The 11,190-nt window shown below is 45.2% G+C and overlaps 2 protein-coding genes across 2 annotated transcripts in view; both read left to right on the forward strand.

Moving 5' to 3' along the window:
• The window catches only part of LOC119407046 (neurogenic differentiation factor 1), a 46,751-nt gene that overhangs the window by 13,578 nt on the left and 21,983 nt on the right, over window positions 1-11,190 (forward strand). The window lies entirely within an intron of this gene.
• On the forward strand, window positions 2,887-9,866 carry LOC125760137 (uncharacterized). The gene is made up of 2 exons (XM_049419866.1): window positions 2,887-4,565; window positions 9,783-9,866. Exons 1-2 carry the CDS (start codon window positions 2,895-2,897, stop codon window positions 9,864-9,866), a joined length of 1,755 nt encoding a protein of 584 aa, XP_049275823.1. The 5' UTR covers window positions 2,887-2,894.

Consider the following 11,190-nt stretch of genomic DNA (forward strand, 5'->3'; position numbering starts at 1 on the left):
CTCATTCTATGCTAGTTTGTCTCGAAATGGCTGAGTTGAGATTACCAAGCTGTCAGACATCATGTAGCAATAAGACCAGACATGAAGGCATACCTATTATATCATCATCATCTGTGCTTATCATTATTATCATCAAGTATGCCACCACCGCATAATTTAATGTTTATATTGCTCATTTGAAATAGAATAACTGATTGATTTGTAACCCGCCACGTTGGTATGGTGCCTGATTGCTGACCCGAAGGTCGCGGGATGGAATACCTGCCGTGGCGGCCGCGTTTTGATGGAGGCGAAATGCTAAAGGCCGTGTGCTTACATTTAGGTGCTCGTTAAGGGACCCCTCCCCAGGTGGTCGTAATTTCCGAAGCCCTTCACTACGGCGTCCCTCATAATGATATTGTGGTTTAGGGGCGTAAAACCCCAGCAATTATTATGATTTGATTCATTCGCTTGTTTATTGATCGATCAGTCGAGAAAGGGATCAACAACTGCGACGGCTATCATGACTCAGTGGTGGCGACGGTTAATTATAACGGTGATTCAGAATTACCTTTTATGTGAACGTCCATTGGGTAATGGTTTATTTCTGTCTCGCGGACCGTCCGCCACGGTCTGGCGATCGCGAGGACAAAGAAAAGAAGAAAAACGACGAAACAAAGCAAGCGAGCCAACGGACTCGATGAATGGATGGCGGCGTTGACCGGCCGTCGCTGAACTTGACACCACGCGCGCCAGTCGGGGGGGGGGGGTTCTTCTGGGTAGACGCGTTTCTGCTTATGCTGCCGCAGACTCTGCCGCGGGTCGTATCGGTTCCACGACCTCGGCACGACACTCGCTCTGCATTAGGCCTATTACTACCCGTTTAGTACAGTGCAGCAGCGTCAATTTACTATCAGCCTAACAGAAGCTGTGTCATGTCTAGGTTGTATGCTTGTGCACGGCTCGCCCAAGCGATATCTGAGAGGAAGTAATAGTTCTTTAACATAAGTACGCAGCGTGGCAAGAAAGGTTCCAGGTCTTAATAATATGATACATTCGACTAATACAGTTGTCTGAAGTTCTGCTGGAAACGGCGAAAGCTTTTGATTGCAAATTCAGTGCTTTTTTTTGAAAAGATTGGTTCTGCCGACTATTTTACGCCGACCAAGGGGGGAGGGGGAGGGTTGATATTGCTTCCTATGTTGTAATCGTATGATGCGGCACATTCTCAGGAGTTCGTTCTTGAAAAGTCAAGGGCTTCTAATTAAAACACAAAATAACACTGTCGTTTTCAGTATATATGTTCTCCACGTAACGCTCAGAAACAGTGATCTTAAAACACTTTTGTGCGCGCTTCAAATATGCGCGATAATTCGTCGCGCTTAGTAAACCCGCTATCTTCGCGCGATCCAAGTTCTCTGCAAAGTGAAGCACCTCCACGGCGTCATCGCAAATCCGCTCCCTTATGAGACGGACCACCTAACGACGCGACCTTCCACACACGTTGCAGCGTTTTGTTTCCTGCAAACAATGAGATAACACATGAATGCTTCTTCGCTTTTTCTGTCCGCGACTTGCGCGGAAGCGAAGGTCATTGTATTGCCGGAACGTCGCACACGAGGCGACTGACCGCTGGTCAGTATATATCTCTCCGCCTGCCGGGCATTGCCCGCACTTGTGTGTGTGTGTGTGTGTGTGTGTGTGTGTGTGTGTGTGTGTGTGTGTGTGTGTGTGTGTGTGTGTGTGTGTGTGTGTGTGTGTGTGTGTGTGTGTGTGTGTGTGTGTGTGTGTGTGTGTGTGTGTGTGTGTGTGTGGTGCGTATGGTGCGAGATAACGTGAGCACCCATGGTGTTGTGCGTCCGTAAACGTGCTTGAGAGTTTGCGTGCAGTGTGTGCGTATGTGTTGCGTATACCGGGAACAGGCAATAACTCCGCGGGTCGAGAGAATGCGTGAGCCGCATTCCGCCACTGCGTACGAGGAAGAAGGGCCGAAGAAGAAGCGACGGTCCGTGTCGGTGTCGTCGCCGAGGCGGGCCGGCACGCGCGTGTCACACTGATCGATGAAGCGACGCCTCCGCTGGCGACACGGAGACGCTGACACCGCGCTGATTGAAAGGTCAGAGCCTGAAAAAGGAAACAACAAAGCCAGGCCGGGGCGAGGAATGAAACAATGGATATTGCGTTTCTTGGGTTGGGCGTATTCAGTTTCGCATCTATCTATCTATCTATCTATCTATCTATCTATCTATCTATCTATCTATCTATCTATCTATCTATCTATCTATCTATCTATCTATCTATCTATCTATCTATCTATCTATCTATCTATCTATCTATCTATCTATCTATCTATCTATCTATCTATCTATCTATCTATCTATCTATCTATCTATCTATCTATCTATCTATCTATCTATCTATCTTTTTTTCTTTCTTTCTTCCTTTCTTTCTTTCTTTCTTTCTTTCTTTCTTTCTTTCCTTCTTTCTTTCTTTCTTTCTTTCTTTCTTTCTTTCTTTCTTTCTCCCGTTCGGGGTGCTACAGTCGTTACGGGGCTCCACTGCTGACCCGAGCTCACGGGTTCGGTCCCTGCCGCAGCGGTCGCCTTTCGATGGAGGCGAATTGCTAGAAGCCCGTGTACTGTGCGATGTCAGTGCACGTTAAAGAACACTAGATGGTCCAAATTTCCGGAGTCCTCAACTACGGTGTGCCTCATAATGATATCGTGGTTTTGACACGCAAGACTCCAGATATTATTTATTTATTTATTTATTTATTTATTTATTTATTTATTTATTTATTTATTTATTTATTTATTTATTTATTTATTTATTTATTCTCGTCATTTTAGCTGGTTGCGTTCTTTAGTGTTATTTAGAGTGGGCATGGAAGAGCGGCTACAGGGCAGACGCATCCAATGTTTTTCTGCATTTTTCTACAGATAATACAGCCAGCCGGCTTGGGCTTATCGCTCTCATGTGCAACAGCCATGGACACCCCAGAACAACTGCGCTTGCGTAGTTCACCGCTGAGCGACCAGCCATACTGTCCGGTGCCGGAATTTCAAGTGGACACGCCTGTTCCAGTTTCTTCGTGGACTACGACGGCATCCTCGACCCAGACATCATGCATCCAGCCGCCTTTAAATCAAGGCCCGCCACCTGACTTCACCAGTGGGCATGGAAGAGCGGCTACAGGGCAGACGCATCCAATGTTTTTCTGCATTTTTCTACAGATAATACAGCCAGCCGGCTTGGGCTTATCGCTCTCATGTGCAACAGCCATGGACACCCCAGAACAACTGCGCTTGCGTAGTTCACCGCTGAGCGACCAGCCATACTGTCCGGTGCCGGAATTTCAAGTGGACACGCCTGTTCCAGTTTCTTCGTGGACTACGACGGCATCCTCGACCCAGACATCATGCATCCAGCCGCCTTTAAATCAAGGCCCGCCACCTGACTTCACCAGTGGGCATGGAAGAGCGGCTACAGGGCAGACGCATCCAATGTTTTTCTGCATTTTTCTACAGATAATACAGCCAGCCGGCTTGGGCTTATCGCTCTCATGTGCAACAGCCATGGACACCCCAGAACAACTGCGCTTGCGTAGTTCACCGCTGAGCGACCAGCCATACTGTCCGGTGCCGGAATTTCAAGTGGACACGCCTGTTCCAGTTTCTTCGTGGACTACGACGGCATCCTCGACCCAGACATCATGCATCCAGCCGCCTTTAAATCAAGGCCCGCCGCCTGACTTCACCAGTGGGCATGGAAGAGCGGCTACAGGGCAGACGCATCCAATGTTTTTCTGCATTTTTCTACAGGTTAGCCCTTGTCAATCTTTGCACTGTAAGCGTTCTAGTAACGTCAACTTGCTGCTCCTTCCATGCCCCAGTGTTCTCATGAGCTGCATTTGTGAATGTGTGCATGTTATGAAGCTATTGTTGCTAGGAGGCGACGTGGAACTTAACCCTGGGCCTCCGAAAGAAGACCCTTGCCATACTAACAAAGAACTGATGGCGTTTTTCAAAAACTTAAGCACTAAAATGGACAAAAACCATGCGGAAGTACTTTGCCAGATTACTGAAGTAAAACAAATGCAACTAAATCTCGAGCAGCAAGTGAACAGCATAAATGAAAGACTTACAACTGTCGAGCAAAAACTGGCTGTTACACAAAAGTCGAGCGAACTTCAGACAGTAAACGCAGAAGCAGCCCGTTCAGAAGCAAGCAGTCTCGCCAAACGTCTAGACGAGTTTGAAGACCGTTCGAGGCGCGATAATTTGATTTTTTATGGCTTCAAGGACAGTCAATCTGAATCTTGGTCCGAATCCGAAAAAAGAGTGCGCGAACTTTTGTCTTCCACGCTTGACTTGCAACTATCTGAGGACGCGATTCAACGGGCACACAGACTAGGGAAATTTTTTCCTGAAAAATGCCGCCCAGTTATTGCGAAGTTCTCAAGCTTTAAGTTAAAGGAGTCTGTTTTGTCCGCTCGGTCAAAGCTCAGGAATTCCGGTATTCAAATATCCGAGGATTACTGTGTTGCCACGCGCACTGCACGTAAGAAATTACATGAATATGGAAAGGCAAGTGGCCAGCAATTTTCTGTTCGCTACAATAAATTATTTATTAATAAAAAGTGTTATGCTTATTTCCCGTCATGTGGTAGCGTATGCGAAATAAACACGGACGGCAGCGAAGCGCCTCTTGTGAAGGACGCTACTACTTTATCCGATGAACAGGCCTCTTCCGCGTAGCTATCGGCCTGTGCAGCAACATGTTCCCGAGGTTACCGGTCGAAATGTTTTTTTTTCTTTTTTCAAATGTACGCAGTGTAATGAACAAGCGAACTGACCTGTCCTCCCTTATCGACACGTGTAATGCTGATATAGTAGCGCTCACCGAAACGTGGCTTTCCCCAAGTGTTACTAACGACGAAATACTTGAATGTAACGTGGCCTTCAACATCTATCGTTGTGATCGCGATAATAGACAGGGAGGAGGTGTTTTAATCGCCGTTTCAGATCACTTGCACTCATACGTTGTACCTACCACGTGTTCCTTAGAGCTTATTTGTGTGTGCGTACGCATCAACCACCATAACATTATTTTTTGCTGCTGTTATCGACCGCCTGTTTTTTCTTCCTCGTTTTGCACTGATTTGCATGACACTTTGTCTTATGTTATTGCCCGATTCCCATACGCGCCTTTATTTTTGTTGGGTGATTTCAACTTTCCAAGCATTAAGTGGTCTTCCACAGGTGCTCTCCAAAGCAACTTATCCCGTGAATCCTCAGAATTCGTAAACTTGTGCCATGACTTTCATCTTTCACAAGTTATCACCGAACCAACCCGAACAACTTCGACAAGCGCAAATATACTCGACCTCGTCTTAACCACTTTCCCCGATATGGTTCATGAACTATGCTTTTTACCCGGTTTAAGCGATCATACTTTCGTATACTTTACCATTCACGGTAAAGTTAAACACCCTGTTCGCCAACCGAAGCTTATTAGAGATTACAACAGGGCAGATTTTGCTGCAATTAACCGCGAACTTAGTGTGTTCCTTGACGACTACATGCTAAAATTTGAAGAACGGTCTGTTGAAACCAACTGGAATATTTTTAAAGATAAAGTTGCAAGTCTGGTTGACAGGTACATCCCACTGCGTGCTATTTCAGGTAAACATCGGTCCCCTTGGTTTACTTCTTCGTTAAATCGCCTGTTAAATAGGAAGAAGCGCGCGTTTCAAAAAGCCAAACAGAGTAATGAATCAAGTCGATGGAGCGCTTATCGTGAATGTACTACGCAGTATAAGGAGGCAGTCGAGAAAGCCAGGAAACGTTTTATAAAAACACACTTCCCTCGTTACTTGTAACGAACGCGAAAAAGTTTTGGAACGTCGTAGGTGGTCATAAACAGAATATAATATCTTTAAGTGACAACAACGGCGTACCAATTCCGAGTTCTGAGTGTTGTTCTGTGCTCAATCATGTATTTTCTAAATCCTTTTTATCATCAGCTGTGTCTTTTCCCTGTATTACTGAACATAACTTCCCCGTTATGGATCCTGTTGTTATTGATTTTGATGGTGTACAGAAGCTAATTCGTGGCCTAAACTTGTCTTCGTCTTGCGGAGTGGACGGCATCACTCCAAAGTTTTTGAAAAGTACGGATGTTTATTCTTCAATGTTTTTGTCAAAACTGTTTTCCCAGTCCTTAGAATCCTGTTCTTTACCACGTGACTGGAAGGTGGGCAAGGTGGTACCATTATTTAAATCTGGTGATGCACAATCCCCTTTGAATTACCGACCGATATCCCTCACCAGTGTACCTTGTAAGCTTTAGAACACATAATTTATTCTCATCTCGTCACCTTTCTAGATACAAATTCATTCTTCTCTCCCAATCAACATGGCTTCCGTAAACATTTTTCATGTGAAACACAACTGGTTTCGTTTACACATGACCTTTTTGCGGCATTGGACAGTGGACTAATCATTGATTGTATATTCTTGGACTTCTCTAAAGCTTTTGATCTTGTTTCCCACCAGTTACTCTGTTTTAAGCTAAGTAAATTAAACATTGACCGCAACATATTAAGATGGATCGAATACTTTCTCGCTAACCGAACTCAGTTTGTCACCACCAACAATAACAATTCACAAGAGTCTCCTGTCACTTCTGGTGTGCCACAGGGGTCAGTTTTGGGCCCTCTTCTCTTTCTTGTTTACATCAATGACCTGCCTAATAATATTCTATCATCAATTAAATTATTTGCTGATGACTGTGTTATTTATAGAAATGCTTGCACTAATACTGACGCTAATTTCCTGCAACAAGATCTTAATGAAGTTTCTTCCTGGTGCACTAGATGGAACATGCGACTTAACGCTAATAAATGCAAGGTAATGCGAGTTTCTCGCACCTCTAGTTCTATTGATGTTCCCGAATACCTAATTAACGATAGTGTTTTAGAATGTGTTTCATGCTACAAGTATCTTGGAGTAAAATTTACCTCTAATCTCTCATGGCACACCCATGTCACCCACGTAACTAACAATGTCAATCGCACTCTTGGCTACCTACGAAGACACTTTTCAAGGGTACCTTCAGCCCTTAAACTTATACTATATAAAACCCTTGTTCGTCCTAAGCTCGAGTATGCAAGCGCTGTATGGGATCCCGGCACTAACACACTAGTTCAAACCTTAGAATCCGTCCAAAATCGGAGTGCACGTTTCATCCTCTCAGACTATGCACGCACATCTAGTGTATCATCTATGAAAACAGTTTTGGGCCTTCCACTTCTTTGTTCGCGCAGGAAAGTGTCTCGTCTTGTTCTTTTTTATAAAATTTACCACAATCCACAACTAAAACAAGACCTTCTTTCCAAACCACACTACATGTCATATAGATGTGACCATCCCCACAAAGTACACATTCCTTTTTCACATACCAAGTTCTTTCACGATTCCTTTATTCCCACTACCTCGAACGAATGGAACCACCTACCCTCCTCTGTTGCCCAATTGACCGATGTCACTGCTTTTAAGGCTGCTGTTGAATGCGATGTTTACTCTTAGCAGCATTTTTCTTTGTTCACTCTTATTTTTCTTATTACTATGTATACTCTTACCCACTCCCTTCTGTAACGCCTTCGGGCCCTGAAGGTACTGAAATAAATAAATAAAAAATAAATAAATTTGTTTGTGTTTAATGTTGAGGTTAGCTCCTTTCTCTGTTTTTTTTTTTTTTCTGTCGTGCTTCGTGAGGCACACATTATGTTATTCATTTAATTCCCATGTGTGTACCCCATTGGCTCTAAATTGGAGCATTGTGCGACGTGGGACATGAAGTATCAAGAAAGGCAAAAATATGTCATACACTCGCTTTAAACACGAAGTAATAAAGGAATACCGCTCGGATTCGTCAGAAATAATGCTTCCTACAGTTGACAAAAAATTCCCGGAACAGGGCGACTTTTTCGTCAACTATAGGAGGCCTTCTTTCTGTGAAACAGTTATGGATGTCTTCTTCTTTTTTAGGTTCGTGTGACACACGGGGGAAGACAGCTTTTTTTTTTTCATTTTCATGAATATTCCTCCACATTGAGGACTTCAGCCTATCTGGTCATCAGTACATGAAGGATATTCAAAGCATAGAGCTCATAACTAAATTAGCAAATTTTTAACTGTAGTATTGAAACGCTTATTATTTATTGTGACACGTCATTGTACAAAAGAGGTCATTACACAATAATTAAATTGTGATAACGCGCACTTTCCTCGCCGTGTGATCATATAGGCGCTTGTACGAATTAGCGTTAGCTTCTGGCTCCTTTCTTTTAGTTTTTTTTTTTCATCGGTTCGCGGTGATTCATGCCGTTGTGTCGACCAGCGCTGAGTCACGAATCGGCGATGTATTGACTCCATGTACGACACCCACCCCGATTAAAACAGTTTGCCCGGTCGTCGATCAGTTTGCATCATCAGTCGCCCATCTATGGCGTCCGTTGACAGGAGCTGTCACCACACCAGCTAGCCTGTCGTTACACGGTGATCCATGCAGAAGCCTGGCAGCTGTCAGCTGCTCTCAATGCGCACAGAACAATTACGTTGACCTCTGTCGCCTATGCTGGACCAGTCTTGGGTCATAACATAACTAGTATACCACAAAGCCCTGAGCTTGCGTTTAGGAACACTCATTCCCCTGATTGAAGCTGAGCTCGCGGTCGACTTTCATCGTGTTGTCGAATTCTGCAATTGCGGCATTTCGAGCCAATCGGAGAGGTCACAAAACAGGTCCGATCAGATTTGACAAGACGGCGATATATATCGACGACAGGGTGCGTGGTTATAGTTAGGAAAAGATAAGTGGCGCTATATTCCGTAGCGCAGGGTTAAGCGCCACAGACATGGAAGTAAGGCAAAGATATAATCGAAAATGCGGCGTACGGGAGACTTGAACCAATGTTTAGGAAGGGCTTCTGCACGTTTGCGACGCCTGTAGACCACGCTATCACCTCCCACTTGAAAACATGGCAGAATTTTACAATGCCCCGGAAAGCATACTCTTTCTTCTTGGTCCTCAATACGAATTCGATAATTGACTTGTCTACCAAATACTGTGGTCCGCCTTTTTTTTTTTTACTGTAAGTCCTTCAAGCGCATCGTTTCATTCCAGTAACAACTGCCCCGTTGATAAACGGTGCAGCCGGTGAGATATTCATCACGAGAACAAGTTCTCACGCAGTCACGTTCGCGGAAGAAGGAAGCGACGCACGAGGACGACCGACAGCAGTGACGTCACGCTCGTCGTGTCACTTCCGTTTCCGAGGACGTGTCACCAACGTTAACTCACTTTCGTGACGAATATAACACACGGTGCTCACGTGCTCCCCGTGTATGCTTTTGTTGCGGCTTTTCCTTTGACCGCACGTCTGTCAGATGTTTACGTGTTGTCCATGCTGACTTAGAGCGAATGGCAGTTAAGAATAACGAAAATGCATCTTGCCACAGCATTGTGTGGCTTTTAGAATAGTGAGCTGGTGTAATTTATCTTAATGAAGATCGTGTGCTGTATGAATTAAGAGTCTGATAGTGTGGACACATGTTCGAACCATCACCGATTTTTATTCCTTTGACCTCACGCACACGTACTACTCTAAGAAAACAAAAAGTCATCTGACTTTTTTTTGTGTGCGAATTTGCCACGCATGACTCTCTTTAAAGAGACACGTTATCTCTCTTTTGGGTCACACGACTCTCCGACGAGAATATAATTATCTTCATGTTCAGGTCAACGGCGCTGAGTGTAAGTTCCACAGATATATTGAGCACCACTCAGTGTACCCGTACACCGAGTACCACAGGCCGCTCTGAACGCTGACAAGTACAGCTATTTAAATGACATAGTAACATAATACAGGGGACCATGGGCCCCCTCGAGATTTTTCTCCTGTTTTGGTAAAAATACGTCATTGCTCCTCCCAGCTGCCCAATGCGCAAAACAATCAATGCGCTAAGCTTGCTCGTGACGTCAAAAGCACAGCGGTGGGACTACAAGAACTAAGGCAGTCAGGGACGCAGCTGAACGTGGCGGGGTAATCTGCCACCCTAGTGACACCTATGCGTACATTCTAAGGATATTACCGATGCCTTGAGATCGCTTTCCCAAATAACTCATCTTCCGTAACCTGTTAACGACTACGCGGAACAGCTGCCTGCACGTCACCCAAGCCACAGACGTACCCGCTGCGGCGCCTGCCCCTAATATCGATCACCAGAACGTGCGCAAATAACAGTGCATGATGGCACCCGTAGAGTGCTACAGAAGTGGCGACGGAGGTTTTCGTATGACACGATAACGTACAACGATACTACACAACGATAACAAAAAAAAAAAGTAAAGGCAGAGGAAACAAACGGTCGTTGTCTATAGATGAAACGAATATTCAGTTCTCTCTATAGGCTTCACCTAGCTATACCAGCAGCCTACGGAGCGTATCATAAACGCGCACGCATTACCATTGGCTAATAGTACTGGGTAATGGAGCCGTGGTACGTACACCAACGTGGCGATATAGCATTCGCAGAAAGCCTATACCACGACTTCGCAACGCAACGCCATTAGCGGGCGTACGTGTGAGGCGACAGGTTTCAGAAGGCGGCGACTGTTCAGGGTGCATATGGGAAGCTGGCTTCAACAAATGATTGGTTGTCACGCGCATCCGGTGGCTTCGCTACAGAGTCAATACTATCCAAGCCGAGGCCAGTCGATCGGCCCCTTCCGCCGTCCAGACAGAAGGAATGGCGGCATTTTCGTCGCCGCTCTCACTAAACCGCGTCATCACCGACATTAAACACGCTGTGAGCGATATTTATGATGACTGGCCATGTCTTTGCTTGGCGTTCTTTTGCTTCCTGCTGTAGACCACCAGAACTCGTGTAGTGGACTCACGACAGACAGAGCACACTGCGTTGCAAGCAACAGCAGACGGGTGTGTGGGCGGCGTTGTTAGCATAAGCAAGGGGATGCAGCCGGTGTTCGACCTTATATATCTACCTTTACTTCCTGTCCTAGATTCTTAGTGAACTACCAAAAAGTTCGTCTTCTCTATACAACACAGTATCTTCATTTAAAAGCACTTCCTCTGGAGTGCCGCAAGGTAGCATTTTAGGACCATACCTTTTCAATATATACATT

This window comes from Rhipicephalus sanguineus, chromosome 10 (assembly GCF_013339695.2).
Source record: "Rhipicephalus sanguineus isolate Rsan-2018 chromosome 10, BIME_Rsan_1.4, whole genome shotgun sequence".
NCBI classification, from domain to species: Eukaryota; Metazoa; Arthropoda; class Arachnida; order Ixodida; family Ixodidae; genus Rhipicephalus; species Rhipicephalus sanguineus.

What these genes read in the sequence shown, in the direction of transcription:
- LOC125760137 (XM_049419866.1), top strand. Translation starts at nt 2,895, where the DNA reads ATGTTTTTCTGCATTTTTCTACAGATAATACAGCCAGCCGGCTTGGGC. An exon ending in AATTACATGAATATGGAAAG is followed by an intron (nt 4,566 to 9,782) that starts GCAAGTGGCCAG and finishes CTTCATGTTCAG; the next exon opens with GTCAACGGCGCTGAGTGTAA.